The sequence below is a fragment of the Trichosurus vulpecula genome, chromosome 1 (genome assembly GCF_011100635.1).
Source record: "Trichosurus vulpecula isolate mTriVul1 chromosome 1, mTriVul1.pri, whole genome shotgun sequence".
In the NCBI taxonomy this organism is placed as follows: Eukaryota; Metazoa; Chordata; class Mammalia; order Diprotodontia; family Phalangeridae; genus Trichosurus; species Trichosurus vulpecula.
Genome location: NC_050573.1, coordinates 152,589,579 through 152,610,003, shown reverse-complemented (window position 1 = coordinate 152,610,003; position 20,425 = coordinate 152,589,579). Strand labels below are relative to the sequence as shown.

The following is a 20,425-nucleotide window of genomic DNA, read 5'->3' as shown; positions in this document are numbered from 1 at the left end:
GATCATGTTCTGCCTTTGCATCCCCAGGACATAGCACAGTGCTAGGCACATGGTAGATGACTGATAAATGTTGACTAACTGTCTGACTAACTGTATGGCTTCAAAGGAGACTTCTTTCCCCTTGGGTAACTTTAAACATGACTTTGAAAGCAAAGGCAAACCAGGAGTTGCAAAGGACCTCGGTTCAAATCCTACCACAAAGTACTTTACAAATATTCTTAGTATTTTCTCATTTTATCCTCATAATAACCTGGAAGGTGGGCTGGGTTAAGTGCTACTACTACCTCCACTTTACAGATGAGGAAACTGAGGCTGACATAGGCTAAGTGACTTACTCAGCATACTGATTTCCCTAGCTTCCTTTAAGTCCCAACTAAAATGTTTTACAGGAAGCCTTTCCTAACCCCTCTTAATTCTAGTGCCTTGTCTCTGTTAATTATTTCCTATTTATCCTGTATAAGCTTACTTTGCATACATTTGTCTGCCTGTTGTTTCCTCTATTGTACACAGGAAACTGTGAGCATAGGGGTTGTCTTTTACCTCTCTTTTTTTTTTAATCTCCAAGACTTATTAGCACAGTGTCTGGAACATGCTAGGCACTTAATAAATATTTACTGATTGATTCCCTAGGGGCACAGAGCTAGTAAGTTATCTGAGGTAAGATGCAAGCTTCTTGGGGGCCAAGGCTGTCTTTTACCTTTCCTTGAATCCCCAGTATCTTAACACAGTGCCTGGCACATAGCAGCCTCTTAACTAAATACTAGTTGATGTGACTGTAGGTTCCAATACAGCATCCATTGTTCCTTCTAGCACTTCAAACCTGTGGCAAATTTGGGCAAATCGCTTAACCTCTTAAAGCCCTGTTTTCAAATCTGTAAAACAAGCAGTGCTGGAAAAGCTAATACCCAAGATCCCTTGTGGTTTTGTGATTGTACTTGGAAGGAGACTGGTCTCACTCGATTTTGGTATAGTTCCAAAACACCGACACCAATTAGGACTTTAGAATCACAGCTTGCAACATTTTTGGAGTAAAGCTTTTACTAAAACTGGAAGAGGAAAAAAAAAGGTGGTCTGTTCTGCTTTTCAGGTGGGGGCACTTCGTATGGGCATGGTGCATGTACCCCCTTCATGCTGGAACTGGTGACACACACACACAACTTTGGATTGAAGAGGCTGACCATCAACACACACACATTTCTGATTGAGGAGTCAGTTCAATTAACATCCCTGAGTGGGGGAGTCAGAGCCACCTATGACACAGTACACATATATACTTCTGAGTGGACGAGTCAGCCCCAACAACACACACACACACACACACTCAATTCCACGGAGGAATCAGCCCCATCAATACACACACAAGCCCCCCATCCTCCAAATGAAGTCAGCCCCATCAATAAAACACAAACACACACACACACACACACCCCCTCTCTCTCTCAATTCTGGGTGGGGAGTCATACCCATTCACTTCCCCCTTCCAACATTCCGACCCCTTTGGGCGCCGCCGGCCGCTAGGGCTGTGCAGGCAGAGTGCGGCCCTCCGCCTCCCTCCGGTCAGTTTCAGGCCCAAACTCCTGAAGCCAGGGCGGGACTGGGACACGAGGGCCGGATGCGGACCCGTGAGAGCACAGCCCGGAGGCGGGAGACGGGGCGAGGGGCGGGGCAGGCTCCGGCCCCGCCCCCGCCGCAGGGGGTGGGGGTGTGCGGGTGCTAGTGCGCCCAGGTCACGCTTTTCTGAGCGGCCGAGGGGGGCCTTGGGGGTCTACCTCAGGCTGCACCAGAGCCCCTCCCATCCCTTCCTATATCACCTGAGGTCGTCGTCGTCGTCATCGTCATCGTCATCGTCTTCGTCGTAGTCGTCGTAGTCATAGTCCTCCGTCTCCCGGTCGGCGCTGTTCCTGCTGCAGGCCAGCGTGCTGCCCCTGCCGGGCGGCCGCTCCAGAGGTCCCGGACTCAAGGATTTGGGTCGGCAGAACTTGGACTCCACCTCATCTAACAGTTCATCCAGGTCCTCCGCCATGTTGGCCGGCCCTTCCCCTTCCTTCCACCGCCGCCTTCTCCCTTCCCACTCCGCTAGACAGTCACCCCATAGTCCCGGTTGGTTGCCTAGGGCAACGCGTGGCCTGGAGGCGCGCGCCGTCTGCTGCTCTCGCGCGCCCCCTGCCGGCCAGTCCGCTTCCCTCCGGTGGCGCGGGCGCGCGGCTGGGGGCCTTGGAACGCGCGGCCTCTCGTCTTCCTCCCCTCTTCCCCTCCTGGGTGCGCTCACGGCCAAACGCGAAAAGCACTTGGGGGGCTCGGGGCGCGCGTTGAACTCCACAGTTTCGGTGCGTGCCCGTCTGCGTGGGGAAGGAGGCCTGGGTCCTGGCTGCCACTTGGCCACCGGCTTGCCTCGGTCGGTCTTCTCTCCCACCTCCGGCCCAACGTACACCACACCCTCAGCACCCGGCCCGGGGCCTCCTCGCGCTTTCGCTTGGACGGACCCGCTCTTCCCCTCTGCGGCCCTTTGCTGTAATTCTGTGGGGGGTGGGGAGAGAAAAAGAAAGTGACAGCTGCGATGTACGTTTAAGAAAAGCTAAGCTCTCTCTTCCCGTAGTCGGCAGGATTCGAACCTGCGCGGGGAGACCCCAATGGATTTCTAGTCCATCGCCTTAACCACTCGGCCACGACTACTGGCGGTGTAAGTTTGGGCAGCTAGCCTATAAGTGTCTTTCGTCACAGTGCTCTCTTCCCGCAGGGCAAGGTTCTTCCTGGGAAGCTGTCATTGGCTCTTCGTTTTTCTCCTCTTCGGTGGTTGCAGATTCTCTCTCAGTTGCTCGGGCTGCAAAGTTTAAGGGCCCCCAAATCTCTAAAGTTTTTCTCTCCATTCCTACTGGGGTTCGATCCCCTACCCCCTTCTCTAGTCGGGTGCCTGTAGGGGAGGCGGGTCACCCCCGGGGCTTTGTTCTTTACCTGTTTTGTCCCGGGGGATGAAGGGCGGAATTTCATCCCTCCGCCCTCTCAACGCTTCGCCTCCCTGGGTCACATCCTTTGGTGCTCGTCTTCGAAACCTCCTGACCACGGCATCCCACGGCCGCTTCTTGCCCCCACCCCGCTCCACATCCATCCACTCCCCCTCCCCCCCCCCACTAGACACCTACGGTTCAAGATCAAAATGTTGGCCCCCCGGGGCCCCCCCAGTGCTTTGTAAAAGCAGCATTGTTTTTAGCGGGGTGATGATTGCCATCATTATTCGGCCTCTGAGTCAGTGGTGGTAGCTGGCATTTTTTTCCCCTTTTTCAATATTGGGGAAGCAGAAGGGTCTCCTATTACGCCATAAAACTGCCTAGTGATCGTCCTGCCCTATGGAGGGAGTCTGAGCACAGAACATCGCCAGACCTGACGTTCCCCCAGCCCGGGAAGGCTGGCCCAGGGCTTTCTGTAGGACTTCATGGCCCACAACACGCTCAGGTCCGGCTAGGTCAGCCTTTTTACAGAGGACCACTCTGAGGCCAGATTCCTTTGGTCAGAGACTCAGCCAACCTGGGCCTCAGTTTCCTCATTTATAAAATGAGGGGGTTGGACTAGGTGGCCCTTGGGGCTCCTTTCCAGCTCCAGATCTCCGATCCTATATTAAAAGATTTTGGTAAGCTAATAAAATTCTATCTTTCCTCTATGTGTGATCACACACCTACTTTCTGTTCAGGAGGCTATCAACTTCCTTGAAGGTCAAGGGTATTTGTTTTTGTATTCTCAACTCCAAGGACACTTTTTCTTATAATAAACACTTAATAAATGTTTGTGGAATTGGGTACTTTATTAAAGTGTTAGCTTGTATTTGATTTGTATATACCGTATAACGCTGCCCCCCATATCCTCTCTATGTATCTTTACAGATAGATGTCTGTGTCCTCTCTTTCGGATATGTGTGTGTATACACACTAATACACACACATACAGAGGATATATGTGTACATGAGTATATCTATATCTATATAGATAGATATGTCCATGTTGTTTTCCTCATTAGAATGTAAAATCTTTGAAGGCAGGGCCTATTTTGTTATTGTCTTTGTATTCTCAATGGTAAGTGGTTAATAAATACTTGTGGATTGATTAAAGCATCTTTATCTCATCCTGGATTCTACTTAATTTTCCCAGGGTGGGCAGCGATGAAAATATATACTTAATAAGTGGTTTTGATAGTGATGGGGTTCCTTGAACCTTAAAAAAATTCAAGGGACTAGATCAACCTGATGACTAATTCTAAATGTAGGTAGTAAGGTCAGCATTTCAGTTAGGCGGTGTAGTGGCTTGAGAGGCTTTTGCTGTTCCAAATTCTCTCTGCCACTTCTCACTACTAGTTCTGCAATGCCATCTGTAGAAATTAATTTTTGGTTTATTGTATCCCCTCTTCAAATGGAAATGCTCTGTTTCTCTCCCCTCCCCGCCACTGTTCGAGTACAGAGCTTTAGAATTAAGACATCCCAGAAATCTTCCAGTACAACTCAAACCTGAAAAGACAGTTCCTATGATATTCCCAGTAAGTGGTCATCTAGTTTATGCTTGAAGACCTGCGGTGAGGGGAAACCCAATATCCTTTGAGGCAACCTTTTCACTTTTGGGTAGTGCTCATGGTGTAGAAGGTTTTTCTTTTTATCAAGTGAAAATCCGCTTTTCTGTAAACATTGCTGCTAGTTCTGCCCACTGAGGCTAAGCACAGGCCTAATCCTCTTCCACATGAAGATCCCTGAAGATGGCTATTATGTTCCATACACACTATCTCCTCTTCCTGAGGCTTAATTTCCTCATTGTTCTGATTTTCAGACCTCTCACTATTCTTCTCCTCCTCTGGATGCACTTGAGTTTGTAAGCTTCCCGACTAAAGAATGGTACCCAGAACTGAACGCTAGATTCTAGAGCAATCTGACCAGTACTGTTTATTATTCCCTTTTTATCCTGTATATAGCTTCTTTACACATATTCATTTGCTTCTCGTCTCTTCCATTAATTGTGAACCTCCTTGAGGGCAGGGACTCTCTTTTGCTTTTCTTTGTATCCCTAGGGTTCATAGCACAGTGCCTGGCACATAGTAACCACTTCATCCTGAACTTATATAGTTGATTTTTAAAAACCCAGTATAGGGCTTTACAGTTATCTTTGTTCTATTCTATCTTAGATATAGTTCGTTGTTCTAGTATGTTGAAATCTTTTTGGATTCAGATTCTGACCTCCAACTTGATTATTGTTATTATAATCAGGAGACCTTGGCAAGTAATCTGTAGAGCAGCTAAGCAGTATTTGTTTCGGGTAATCCTGAGGGAAAGAGCGAGCCTCTCCTCTTAGGCTGCCTGTAATCAGCCTATAAAAGATGAGCTCACCCAGGCTAGGAAGCTGAAAGACAGGGAAGGGGTAAGAGAATAAATCAATAAGCATTTATTAAGCACTTACTATGTGCCCAGCACTGTGCTAAGCACTGAGGCTACAAAAAGAGGCAAAAGACACTCTCTGTTCTGAGGAGCTCACAATTTAATGGGGGAGAAAACAAGTTTTATATATATAAAACTATATACAAGATAAACAGGAAATAATTAACAGAGGGAAGGTGTTCAAATTCAGAGAGGCTGAGAAAGGCTTCCTGTAAAAGATGGGATTTTAACTGGAACTTATAGGAAGCCAGGGAAGGCAGCAGTCAGAATGGAGGAGGGAGAACATGCCAGGCATGGGGGACAACCAGAGAAAATGGCCAGAGCTGAAAGATGGAGGGTTTTGTTCACAGATCTTTGTCACTGGATTAAAGAACTCGAGCTTGAGTAACCAGAGAATACAGGAAGGCAGGAGAGTCAGGGTAGCCTGGAGGTGAATGAAGGATATTATCCCCATTCTGCAGATGTGGAAATTGAGGCTGATAGAAATTAAGTGATTGGCCCAAGGTTAAAGCTAGTAAGGGTCCTATGTGACATTTAAACTTAGGTCTTCCTTATCTCAGGCCCAAAACTCTATCTACTCAAGGAGAAATGGATCCCTACCACCTACATACTGACTTAGAAAACTGTAAATTAACATTATCTATGTTGTATTGTATTTTTTGGGGTGGGGCATTAAACATTTCCTAATCACATTTTAATCAGAGTTGGGCCATGCCTGGGAGTTTTGAACTTGCAGCCGTGGGCCACAAGTTTGATACCTTTGTCCACAACATCTACCTTTCTTCTACCCAAACCCCCTTTTCATCCTAAACTCTGTTTACCCCATTCTACACGTGTGATGAAGATGTCTTAAATACCTTTATCCATGCCTTTGTCAAAATGTTGAGCAGAGAAAGGCCAAGGATAGATTTTTGGGACACTTCACTAGAGACCTTTCTCCAGTCCAGGTTGACATAGATCCATTAATCACTACGCTTTGCTTGTCATTCAGATAGTTCAGAGTCTCATTTTCTTTAATGCTATCTAACCCATATATCTCCATCTTTTCCATGAGGCTATCAGGACAGATTTTGCCAGATGCTTTGCTGAATTCAGGAATTCCATATCTATCACATTTCCCTAATCTGACAACCTAGTAACCCTGTCAAAAAAAGGAAATGAAATTCACCTGGCATAAAGTTAATCTTCCTTGGCTTCACTTTATAAATTCTCACAAACCATTCCTTTGATTACACAGTCTATAATTTTGCTTGGAATTGAAGTTAAACAATGGCCTGGAATTCGAAAATTCCAGTCTCTTCCTTTTTTTGAAAACTGGAATAACATCTGCTTTTTTCCAGTCCTGTTGATAGTGGTTCAGAGATCCACTGAAATCTTGAACTCACTGAGGGCAATTCCTTGCTCTCTGACCATCTCCTTATTCATCTTAAATTTCAACCCCTGTTAATAATTTTTATTCTCTCCTTCGAAATCTGAAAATCATTCTCTTTGGGAGAAAAAGTAGGAATAAAATAAGAATTGAATAATTTTGACTTCTCCGCTAACTGCTGTCATCACCCCATCTCCCACCCCCTCACCCACCAGCAGTACTATACTATATTCCTTTTTGATTTTTTTCTTGCTGCTTACCACCATTGCTCAAAAAGTCGTCTTCAATCTGAGTATGGTGATGCTTGCCCAAATTTGTCACTGATTTGGGGAAGGCAGAGACTGGCAAAGCACTTCAGCTCAGGAGCTCAGAGCTGCAGAAGGGCTAAAGTCCATCAGGTGTGTACACTAGGTTTGGCATTAACATGGTGAGATCCTGACACCAGAGAGCCAATGGACAATCTGAGGAGGATTGAACTGACCCAGGTCAGAACTGGAGCAGGTCAAAGCTTCTTTGCCAGTCAGTACTGTGATTGGCTCATGAGCAGCCACATCTAGCTGGGGTGAGATAGAGAGACCCAATCTAAAATAAAATAAAATAAAAGGCAGCTCTGTTTTTAGTATCCATCACAGGCCTCAGTTTTTTCCTGAATTTTAGTTCTCATGAAACAATTTTCACAAAACAATATGTATGTGTATTTTAACAACCTAAGTTGGTTGATAAGTTTCCTGTATAGTCTCATCACACAACTTAGCCCCTACCTCATGTCCCCACTCCCCTTCGTTGTTCAAGTGTGTCCAACTCTAAATGCCCCCGTTTGGAGTTTTCTTGGCGGCAAAGATACTGGAGTGGTTTGCCATTTTCTAGCTCATTTTACATTTGAGGAAACTGAGGCAAACGGTCACACAGCTAGTTAGTGTCTGAGGTCAGATTTGAACTCTGGAAAGATAAGTCTTCCTGACTCCAGGCCTGGTACTCTATCCACTTTGCCACCTAGCTGCTCTTAAGTCTCAACTAAATTAAGTCTTTTTCAACCTCTCTTAACTCTGGTGCCTCCCTTCTTTTCTTTTCTTTTTCCCTATTTATCATGTGCATATAGCTTGTTTGTACATAATTGTTTGCTTGTTGTTTCCTTCATTAGACTGTGAGCTTTTTGAGGGCAAGGAGTGTCTTTTGCTTCTTTTTTTGTTCCCGGGGCTTAGTACAATGACTAGCATGTAACTGTGCTTATAAATGCTTGTTGACTGACTGATTTTTAGTAGAGAGGGACCTCTAACAGATGTCTGGGATAGTGGAAGTCTCTTACCACACCATATCATGCCTCTAAGTCAAGTGATTCATTCCTTAGATTTGTTGTGTGGGAATAAAACTTGTGAAGCCCCTCAGTGGCCTTGGGAAAATGGGCCCTGGGCTCGTTGGAACTTACTCCCTTATAAAAGAGCACCTGCAGCTAGCTAACCTTGAGAAAACATGCTTTGCAGCTACACCAAAGCCCCCCAGACCCTGTTTTTGAGCAAGTGGCAGAAACACTTCCTTGTTCTTTGTCTCTGGGCAAGACTCTGTAATTTTCCACTCTCCTGCCTTTTGTTGTGGGAGAAGTTTCCCCGAACATACTGTGCACTCTGGGCCCAGCCAATGGGACGAGGAGACAAGGGTTAGGGAGAGGAAATGTTGTGTTAGGGATAAAAGGCAGGGGCGCAGCTCCCAGAGCCACGAGGGGTTGTACCCTTTCTTGAGAGAAAGTAATAAACTCCTTTCTGCTTTCAAGGTATCCAAGTCTTTGTCTTGATTTTTTGAGTAGTGGTCTTTTGTCCCATACATCATTCATTTCTTCCTGCTGACAAGGTGTCTTTAGTATATTCTTACTACAGTACTACTTGAGTTTCTTCTTCCATTGATCCTGTTCCAAATAAGCTCCATCTTGCCTCGCCACTTGCTTCATGGATTTCTTCATATGAGCCCATATTCCAATGTACAGTGTTGCTTTACTACTCCTTTTTTTGTAATCTTTTCCTTTTAAATAAAGTATAGTATTTCACAGCAATTTCCCAGGTTATGAGTTATGTCCTATCAAGTCTTAGCAAGACCTATGAAGTCAGATTTGCTTCTTTGCATTATGGTTTCTACTTTAAATTGTTTATTGTTGTCCTTTATGCTTGAGCAGATATCAATCCATCAGATTAACTAGTTCTCATAGGAATTTGAGTTGGATGAGACCTTAGGGATCAGTTGATCTCACCTATTAATTTTACAGATGAGGGAACTGAAAAAGAGGAAGGAGTTTGCCCAAGACCATAAAGGCAGTAAGTGGCAGAGCCAGGTTTTATACTCACATCTTATGACCCCAAATCCAATACTCTTTTTACTAGACCACAATGCCAGAGAACAGTGACTTGAGTAAGTGGGATGCGGCAGAGTCAGTCTATAAATATTTGTTAAGTCCCTACTGTGTGTTTGGCACTATGCTAAGCCCAGGGGATACAAAGAAAGGCATTCTCTGCCCAAAATGAGTTCACAATCTAATAGGGGAGACTACATCTAAACAGCTATGTATAAACAAGCTATATATAGGATAAATAGGAAGTAATAATCAGAGGGAAGAATTAGGAGGGGTTGGGAAAGGCTTTCTGTCCTGATTTCTAAGGTGAAGAGGAAGGAAGGTGTCATGTGGAACCCAGGACTTGGTTGGGTGTAATATAACCTGAGGAGTCAGTGGGCCATATTACAGTACTTGGCACAGTTCTGGGCATTTAGTAAGTGCTTAATAAATGCTTGTTGCTTGACTGGGGGCCAGGCTTGGGATGTGTTTGAGGGGACTACAGGTGGAAGGTTGCTTTCACCAGCTTCACACTTTTCTCTGGATAAGGTACTCTACACTTCTTGCTATATTCCTTAATGAATCTGGTTTCAGACAAAACTATTAGGGTTATATCCGATTTCCCCAGGGGTTCTGCTCTTATTTAAAGAGTCTCTATGTGGGGGTTGTATGGATCGTCCCTGGATTATCTTTTGGCCTAGGGATTGATGGTTCTGAAGATCCTGAGGGAAGAAAAATTCAGATTGTTTCATACTGGTAATTTATCTTTACCACAGTCAATATTAGAAGTGCAGTCAGCTCTGCTTGTTTTGAAAACTCAAATTTGTTCCACTCGATTGATATGTTAGGGAATGAATTGAGCATAAAGCAAATTTTTTTGCTTGTTTATGGGCAATTTCATCCACAGGAAACTTGGAGAGTACACAGACGACTGTACCACTTTATAATACGTCACAATCTGCAACCCTTCTAAGGCCAATTTCCATGAGTAAAGTTCAGGCCTTTGGCAAGTATTATATATCTTTTGGTGTAGTGGGAGCTGTGGACAGAGAAGGGCTGGTGTGCCTCCAGATCCTCTTCCACCTCCCACCCTGGCCAAGGCCAGCCTCTTACCCCAAATGAAATGATTTCACCAACCCAGCCCTGGTCCTGTGGGAACTACGCATTGGGCTACACAGCATCCCAAGGTCCCAGGCAACCACTATATATTGTAGCATTTGTGTATTTCTTAACCACGTAACAAATAAAACTGTGCTACCATTTTTAATTATGTTCCTATCTTTTTCTTTTTTTGAGTTGCTGATGAAGTTTTTGAGTGTTGTGTTCGTAACCCCATTTTTCCCATAGGTCCTATGGTTTTTAGTGCATAATTTTGCATAGTCAGGTGATTTTCAGGAATACGCATGTTGTCATAGCAGAACTGTCTGTAGTTATTGCCAGAAATACATGGTGCCATAATACCAGTAGTGAATGATATACAGATCTTTGAAAATGTGTGGTCCTAGGATCATAGATTTATAAATATAGGGGACCTTAGAAGACATTTCATTTTACAGACGAGGAAACTGAGGTCAGAAAGGCTACGACTTGCCCCAGACCACACAGGTGGCAGAGCTGGAATCAAATCCAGGTCTTTGCACTCCAAATTCACTCTTTTTTCCCCCACTGGGCTTTCAAGTGGCCTGTCAGAAGTTATAGAAATGTACCAAGCATTTGCATAAATAATATAAAAAGAAAATATAATTAAGAAGAGTTTTTTTTTTTTCGCTGTATGCCCTTTTTTCCCCATGGGAGGTAAAGCACCATCCCCTTCCTGATTTTTACAAAATAATACATAGAATCAAACTGTAAATCAGTGGTGCTCAAACTTCTTTTGCTCATGGCACACTACTCTTTGCCATGAAGATTCGTGGTGCAGGAACATTTAAAAGTCAGTGACAGTATGGGAGAATTGGGAGAATCCTACACACAAGTTTGCCTTCTATCAGAACAGCTGTTTTTGCTGTGTTCTTTTCCAGTTCAAGGTCTGATGTGTTTTTAGGTTAGTGTGTTAAGCCTAACAGGCAAGCTCTATTTACTTTGTGAATACTTACTGAGCTTTATTTGCCAGGTAAAATTTATATTAAACAAAATCGTTTGTACATTACCTTTTCTCAGCAATAATGCTGCACCTCAAATTTTGCAGCATACCTAGTGAAACTTTTGGCATGTCCTTGAAGAACCACTTGCTATCATTACCTCAGATTTGGGGATTTTGAGAACTCATTTTAAAGCTCATTCAGATTTTCAGTAGGTCTCTTGACTTTCTCCATTTCCTTTTTCCACTTTGCCTAGGAAAGACTACAGTTGGGCTCGGAATCCTCAGAAGGAAGGCCACACATTATATATGTTCTGTAAGGCCATATTACAAACTGTAAGATGATAGATAATAGCCTATTAAAAATCCAGATGTAGGCATGGACTTGCGGCGGACAGTTATTCAGCAGGTAGTTCAATGTGTGAATTAAAATGGCTTTACAGTCTCCCCCTTCAGTTCACACAAATAACTTGGTAAGGATGATTTGTTCCTTGTTTTTCTTCAGAGAACATTTTATATTGGACTTTTCCCATTTTCCTTTGATTTTCCAGAGTGCAAAACATAATTTATTATCTTTATATTTGTAAGTGTGTATAAACAAAGATATGAGTTTCATGTCTTCTCACACATCCCTTTCCTAGTCTTTAAAGACTCACAGAAGGTCAGATGGGCTGTGCGGGCCCATAGCCAAACACCTTTGGTGGATAACACATTAATAAAAATGATGAAGGGGCAGGCTGTATATTATTATGTTTGCTTAGTAACCCAAGGACACATTTTTAGGGAGGAGGTGGGCTAAATTAAGAAAATAAAATCTGGCTGGCTTTTCCAGGTAACTGACAGAAAGCTTCGGGCCTGCTTTTTCTTTCTAGCATGAATTGCTGATGAGTCAGAGGCTAGCTAGCATGAAGCTGGAGCCATAGGCTGACCTGCATGAGTGGCCCCAGGTGAAGCCCCTTCTGTTACAAGGTGTTTTATCGTCCTCCTGGTTCTACAAATAACGAACTGCAAGCCCTCTTTGAATTCCCGAGCATAACAGTTGTATTTGCACGATTGGGCTCTGCTTCCTCCCCCCACCCCCAAATCCAGGCCTTCTAACCATCCATCCCCCTGGCTCTTTGCAGTGACATTGGTGTGTGCTACGCTGGAGGCGCCCAGCAGAAGAGCTCCAGGTCTCCCAACAGTTAATGTGATGGAAGAAACGGAATAGCATTGATGCTGGTCCAGCTCTTTTAAGTGGTCCCTCTGCTCCTCCTTGGTGTCATGTAGGTAAATTCAGTCCAGAAGAGGCCGAATCTTGAGTGGAATTTGTGCCTTCATCTCTCACAGCTGTGGAGAGTTTAGACTAATCACAGCCTTCTCTGGGATGCTATCATCTTGGTAATTTGAAAAAGGAGCAGGGGCCTGAAGGCTTGGAAAACCTTGAGGAAACTCTGGTCCTGAAAATACATCATCACATGTGGAAAGACCACTTGCTGTATCATCACCAAGTGTTTAAGAATGCCGAAATCAAGTTCTTCTCTGGCAGGATTTCAAATGGCCTAAGAAATCTGAGCGCTTGTTTTTTCTTAACTGTAAAACAGATTCTTTCCACTTTCCTCAACCTCGTTGCTATCAATGTGTCTGATATTCGGTGGCAGAAACAACAAACAGTCTCTTAATGATAGCAATGTCAAGGTTAGCATTGCCATAGCAGTTTGTCTCAAGGATCTAATAGGGTGTTTAAACAATCCTCCCTTTTTCTCTCTCTGTATCTACATACAGATATATCTTAATATGTATATTAAGCTTTGTATATATAATTATATATAACCACATATAAACATAAATAAATACATAATACATAATAAAAATCTTTAAATATATAAATCTATGATCCTATGATATTTACATGTGTGTGGGTATATAAATGTACCCCCCAAATATGTATGTACATATGTACAAATTTATATATGTATGTATATATATAAATTTATATATGCACATGTATTTATACATACACAAATCTATGATTCTATGATATATAGGATCATAGATTTAGAGCTACAAGGTACCTCAGAGGCCATTTAGTCTAACCTTTTCATTTTATAGATGAGAAAACTGAGGCTCGGAGAGGTTGTTTTGTTCTCTGACCACAAATGCATTGAACTTTCTTTTGCTTCTCTCCTTCATTTCTGATGACATCCCTCCCCTTCTTCTCCCCTTCCCCAGTAAGCTATCCTATGTAACAAAGAATAAAAAAAATCAAGGAAAAAAAGCAGTTTAGCAAAACCAACCAATGCATCAACCCAGTATGATAGGACAGGGTGTCCCAAAAGTTTCAGTGCAGTTTTTATGACTTTTGGAACACCCTGTATATACAATATTCCACACCACTGGCATCCCACTTCTGTAAAAAGAAGAGAAGGAGGTATATTTTCTCAACTCATAGTCAAGTCCAGTTTATTGGTCATTAGAATGACCAATTTTCAGTTTTCTTTTTTTTCCTTTTTATTTACCTAGTCAGTGTGTACCTTTCTTTTCTAGGACTGCTTACACATCAGTTCATACATATTTCTCCTTGCTTCACTGACTTCTTCACCTTCGTCATTTTTGTGGTCTAGTAATAGCCTATTACATTCATATGGACCATTAGAATGCGAGTTCCTGGAGAGCAAGGACTGTCTTGCTTTCCTGTTTGTAGCCTGTGAGACTCTTAGGTCACTGAACCCTGGGCCATCTCCAGTCATCTTGAGCTTTGTCTTGCCACTGGACTAGGATGACTGTGGAGGAGAGAGCAAGGCTGAGGACTTTGTACAACTCTGCTTCACTTAAATCCAATTAAGACATCACTCTTGTGATGTCTTTGGGCCTCTTCGGAATGGAGGATGAACAACAGCAACAGCTCTTCCTACCTGATTGATTTCATTAGTAGAAGGTACTCTTAGTGAGGAACTCCTATCAATGCAGATCAGCAAGGGCTTTGCAACTTTTTTTTTAATAAAGAATTGCCCCAGGGCACAGAGAGGTTAAGAGACTTATATGTCCAGTATGTGTCAGAGGCAGATCATGAACTTCAAGTCGTCCTCTCTTAAATCCATGGCTGGTCTCTATCATGACATTACACTGCCTCTTATTACACGAATGCTGATGTTAAAATGATGGCCTCTAGTTTCATGGAGAAGCTTGGGATCACTGAAAGAACCATGCAAATTCCCTAAAGCAATCCGACATAATCTCTTCCTATTCAGTTCTGGGTTTAGTTCATTGTCTAGCTGTAATGTCAGTCAGATATTCAATCAATCAGTCAACAAGCATTTATTAAGTACCCACTATACCTGCTGTGTGCCAGGTACTATGCTAGGTTCTGGGCACATAAAGACAAAACAAAACAAAACAAAAGGCCATGCCCTCAAGCAGCTTAGAATCTAGATTGGGGAGATAAACGTGTGTGTGTGTGTGTGTGTGTGTGTGTGTGTGTGTCTGAGCCTTTGTGACTCCTTTTGGGGTTTTCTTGGGAAAGATACTGGAGGGGTTTGCCATTTCCTTCTCCAGCTCATTTTACAGATGAGGAACTGAGGCAAACAGGGTTAAGTGACTTTCCCAGGATCACACAGCTAATAAGTATTGAGGTCTGATTTGAACTCAGAAAGATGAATCTTCCTGACTTCAGGCCTGGCACTCTATCCACTATACCACCTAGCTTCCTACATATAAAATAGATATACAATAAATATGAAGTGATTATGAGGGGAAGTCTCAGTACTTGGGGTGGGGGAGGGTAATCAGGAAAGGCCTCTGCAGAAGGTGGCAGTTGTTCTGTGCCTGGAAGGAAACTAGGGATTTTGTGAGCTGGAGGTGAGGATGTGGAACATTTCAAGCATGTGGAACAGCCAGTGTGATAATGCAGGCCATATATGAGAAACAGCAAGAAGTTTAATTTGGTGTGACTTTTAAATGCCAACCACCATGCTACATGCTGGGAATGTACAGACAAAAACTAAATGGTCCCTACTCTCAAAGATAGGGGCAGCTCTCTGTTAAGCTCCTGGGGAAACAAGTAGAAAAGTGGAGCCAGGCATGGCTCTTAAGGAGCTCACTTTTTAATGAGGGAGACAGCATGCATAGGAGGTTTCAGCTGTAAGTCAGAAGAAAAAATCCTTGGGGAAATTCTGGTACATTGGCTTCTGTGGAAGCTGCTGCTGAAAGGCCATTGCCTGATGGTGGGGTAGTGGAGAAACAAGATGGTGCTGGTATGGGAGGATTTCACCTGGGGAATGGCCAATTTGGGGAGGAAGTATGTGATCTGGAAGCTTCTTGTTTTTGCTAATGATTCTTGCTAGCTAGGCACTAGGTTCAGTTGCTTTTGTCTGATGAAAGACTGAAAGTGTTATTAGCACCTTCCAAATTTCAGTTCTTTGGGGGAGTGTCCTGGTGCCCCAACCCTAGTTAAAGCTCTGGTAATAGGTACAAACCAGGCCCCTTCTCCCTGCATCAAAAGAATTCTCCATGCTAATTGTTTGAGGTTTAAAAAAGCAGGCTTCCTTATCTATTAATGTTCTCTACCATGTTACCATAACCATGTAAGACAAGCATTTGGAAGTCCCCATTGTAATACTCAGAAACAGGATACTATATGTCAATAGTCCTATCACTATGAGTGCCGTTAGTCTGTACCTGTAGTCTTAGAGCTGGAAGAGGCCTTAGAGATAATCTGGTCTGAACTTTTCCTTTTACAATTCAGGAAACAGAGGAGCAGTGAGGAGAAATGACTTGGAAATCTTTTGGCCATGCAGAGGTTTTCGTTGTCACAGTATTTACTGTGATAGGCTTTGACCCACATTTCAATCAGAGCCCCCTGTGGGAAATCAAACACTTTAAGCCTAATAAGATAGTATAGAGTACAGCGATTATTCCTTTTCCTTGTGAAAATTTATCTTATTTCTTCATCCTGTTTGTTGTTTCAGCTGTGAGGATTTCTAGTGGTCACAAAATCACCTATCTTTAATACCCTGTCACAAAGTTTGGGGAGTGCTCATTTTGTGCCTGAGCTCTCCATAGCTTGATGCTAATAAAGCGAGCTCTCTTTTCTCTCTTCTCTGAACTATTGTAGAATTTATTATATTTTATTCTCTGAGTCTTATCACAGACCACACTGACTTGTATTGTGGTTATTTGCATAAACATCTTTTCTCTCTTAGTAGAACATAAGCTTAGAGCATCAGGATAATACTGTTTATATATTTCTATCATTTGAAAACATCTAAGGTACATGATAGACATTCAGTATAGTTTGTTGAATGAAGGAATAAATGGATTCTAAACTCTTTAAATTCCTAATTTTCTTGCATAGGACACCAGCATTACATTTTAAAGAGAAGCCGGATCTCTGACCTCTGAGATGGAAACTAAGCCTCTGTAATCTGTAGGTTATATATTCTCCCTCTTCCTTTTTTTTATTCTTCCTAAAACAGCAGTAGAGCCCTCTTGCCTGAAGTCTCCATTGTGTTGGATTGCAAAAGAAAAATGCAATTTCTGCACAGTTTATCTAGAGTACAGCAGCAGCCCCACATAATATGCTGTACAGAGCTGTTCCAACACTCTAACCCCCCCAGCCCCAAACTTCTTCAAATCTAGAAGAAAAGTGTCAGAGCCAATGGCCACATATACTGTTACTGTTGGAAGAATGATTCCTCCTTAACAGTTAATCATAGGCTTAATTCCAGGAGAGATGGGAGGAACTGGGGGTCTGAGTGTGAGTGAAGGAAGGGGGCAAGGGGAATGTGTATTCCCTGGAAGAGGGGAAAGTTTCAATCAACAGGCCCAATAATGGTGTTTTTTTTTTTTTTTTACTGGGCTTCTTTCCACCCTTTCTTTTTCTCTGAAGTTGATATGATCCTGGATCATGGTCTTGAAGACGATGTAAGGTTCATTGGCATAACAATATTGTACTTTTAAAACATTTTAACTTCATATGTTGTTATTTATCTTAATGTGATTACACTCATCCCCCTCCCCCACATATACAGAAAACATCCCTTTAAAATGTGGCCAGTTATTCTAACTACTGATGAGTCCTTGGCAGCTGATAGTACTCAACCAGACACCTTTATTCCTAAATTCTTTTCCTTAGGGAATCTTTCCAGGTCAGAGTTCATCACTGTATGTTTATAATACTTTTGCCAGTTTTTAGCATTTCACATTTATCAAAATTCCCATGTGTGTTAAAAATCAGTCCATTCTTTCTTAACAATTTCCAGCAATCAACCTAAAAGCATAGATAGAACCAGATACGCAAGTGAAAGAAAACTCCAATATGTTCATTCAGCCAAGTGGTCTGGAAGTGGGGAAAAAAACAACCCACCACAACCTTGTCACAGTGAATCAATGATGCAATACATTTACTTAAGAACTTCTCATCAAAACATGGGTGAAATACCATGCTATATTCTAAAAATCTCTGAAAGATCAAATTTTCAAGTCACTTAACTTGTATCTACTTATTTTTCTGATAAATGAAGTCATATAAAATCAAGTGAGGTAGGTATGTGAAAACACTGTAGAAAGTGTTATAAGATACAGTAATTCCCACTTGTGGCAACCTCACCCATCAAGATCATGAATATGCTCTTGACTGATGACCTAAATGAAAAAAACATGCATTTAACTCTGGAGAGCTGAACTGCTGCTAGAAGGTCCTCCACGGGAAATTTTGTTTAAAATTAGGCAGAAGAGAGTCAGTATGGAAAAATGGAAAGAGCTTGCTTTAGAAACAAGAAAACCTGAATTCAAGACCTGTCTCTGACACATACTGACTGGGAGACCCTGAGCAAATCATTTAACATTGTGGTGCCCCAGTAAATTGCCTAAGACTAGGTGAGGTGCAAAATGGGTGCTTAACCACATTGGTAAAGAGGTTTTTTTTCCCCCACTAAGAGTTCCATTTGCCAATTCAAAATTCTGGCCAAAATAGCATAAAATAAGGCAGCAGATTTGAATTAGGAGTACACAAGGACGGTATCAAGACACGGAAGGTGACAGCCTCCTGATGAGAGAGAAGCCAAAAATCTCTTAAGGGCAAAGCAGTTTGGGGTCACATTTGGGTTTAAATAATGGGGTCAGGGCAACAATGGTGTACTCAAGCCAGCTCAAACCAGTTCTCTCTCATGATCAGATTGTTAAATTTTCAGTGTGAGCATTTACAATTGTTGTATTGATTGTCTAGACTTAGGAGAGCAATGTATAAAATGTTAATAATGCAGATTAAACTTTAAAATGAATCATGAGTACTTTTTTTCTCTCTGGTTAGCCAGTTAAACATTTAATAATAATAATAGCATTTATATAGCTAATAATGATAATGTAAATATTTAATAATAATAATATAATTAAGCATTTAATAATTATAGCATTTAGATAGCACCCACTATGTGCCAGGCACTGTGCTGAGTGCTTTACGAATATTATCTCATTTCATCCTCACAACAATTCTGGGAGGTGGGTGCTATTATTAACCCCATTTTACAATTGAGGAAACTGAGGCAAACAAAGCTTTTAGTGACTTGTCCAAGGTCACACAGCTTGTAAATGTCTGAGGCTAGATTTGAACTCAAGTCCTTCTGACTAAGGCACAGCACTCAATTGTGGCGAGAAATTTTCTGGCTCAGGCCTCTCGTGGCCACTTTATTAAGAGAAAGACTGTGATGGAAAAGAAACTCTGGCTTAGAGTTCTTGCCATTACCATGGTAAAAAGAGTACTCTGTTCCAGTCTGTATTTTGAGCTTCCAGAAATTATTCCTGGAAACTCGAAGGTCACAACACCTGCAAAATAAAAGCTGGGAAAAGAAGCCACAGCTCTGCTTTGACTAGCTGGCAGATGTCCATATCTTGCTCCTTCTGTTACTCGTTCTCAGACATGTATATACCCTTATCTTCCCCTCCTGTTTTTTGTGATATCCCTTTTTTCCCTGCAGCTTATGCATTCACTTTCTTTATAAGTTTGCTGAAGCTGATGCTCTGTGCTTTCTGCTTTTTTATACAGATGAGCCTGTGTTCCAAGGGTAAATAAAACGTGCAGATAACTATCTCTGTGTGTTGGTTCACTGACTGGCAGCAGTATCTACTCAGTGGACCCTTGGATAATTTTTAATCACACAAATCACTGTGCCACCTAGCGGCCAATGCCTTACCAGCATGCCCATGGATCAGAGCAAGAATACTCTTGTTAGTGGGGCTATGAAGTGGCCCAAACGTTTTGGAAACCGTTTGAATTATGCCCCCAAAAGTCACTAAATGGTACCTACCCTTTGACTCAGTGATAGCATTATTAGGTGTATACTCCAAGGAGGTCATGGATAGAGGGAAAGGCCCCATGTATAGGAAAATGTATCAGTACTTTATTGGTAGCAAAGAATGGGAAACCAATTGGGTGCTCATAACCTGTGGAATGACAAAAAACTGTGGTATGTGGATATAATGGAATATTACTATACTGTAGGAAATGATGAATATGAAGAATTCAGAGAAACCTGGGAAGATTTTTTTGAATTCATGTGGAATAAAAGAAATAGAACCAGAAGAACAATGTCTGAAATAATGTAAAGAAAGTCTTTGAACAATATTGAAAGACTTCAGAACTCTGATCAATGATAATTTTAGAAGACTGATGATGAAGCATACCTTCTAATTTTTGGGAGTAAAGTAGATGTATGGAAGGAGGCATACATTTTTAGGTGTAATGTATTGATTTGTTTTTATTGACAGTACCTACTTGTTACGAAGGAGAATTATAGATGAAAAGTTTGGGGAAAGTGACAGTGTTGTAAAAAAGAAAAAGAGCATCAGCAAAACATAAAAAAGAAGTAAAAAAAAAAGACAATAAGTAAGAACATAACACACACTTGTGGAGTCTGTTGCCATACGCGGTTAGGGGGAGTATGATATCCTTCCAGAGTCAGATAACTGAACTGTGATAGACAAGTTACTAAGACAAAAGGGGGGTTATTTCCATTAACTTATATTTTTTTAGTTCTTCAGTAGTTCTGTGACCTCATGCAATGAATCCACAACCTGTTATCTTGTGTGATTTTTGTTTATTCCTGTCCATAAATCCTCTGTAAAAGACCAATCTAGTGTATGGGAGAATCAGTGTGATGTGGTGGGGAGAACACGACTCGGATTCAGGAGAACTGACATACCACCTTATGACTATGAGCAAATCATTTCTTTGAGCTTTAGTTTCCTCAGAAGTAAAATGGAGATAGTACGTGTACTCT

The 20,425-nt window shown here is 42.2% G+C and overlaps 1 protein-coding gene and 1 non-coding gene across 2 annotated transcripts in view; both read right to left on the bottom strand.

Moving 5' to 3' along the window:
• The window catches only part of C1H8orf37 (chromosome 1 C8orf37 homolog), a 37,316-nt gene extending 34,728 nt beyond the window's left edge, over positions 1-2,588 (bottom strand). The window contains exon 1 of the mRNA XM_036740786.1: positions 1,812-2,588. Coding sequence (XP_036596681.1) covers positions 1,812-2,023 — 212 coding nt within the window. The 5' untranslated portion in view covers positions 2,024-2,588. The remainder of the gene's footprint in view (positions 1-1,811) is intronic.
• A 3-nt stretch (positions 2,589-2,591) lies between these two features.
• Positions 2,592-2,673, bottom strand: TRNAS-AGA. Its single transcript has one exon. It is a non-coding gene; the product is annotated as a tRNA-Ser (tRNA).
• Between the last annotated feature and the right edge of the window lie 17,752 nt (positions 2,674-20,425).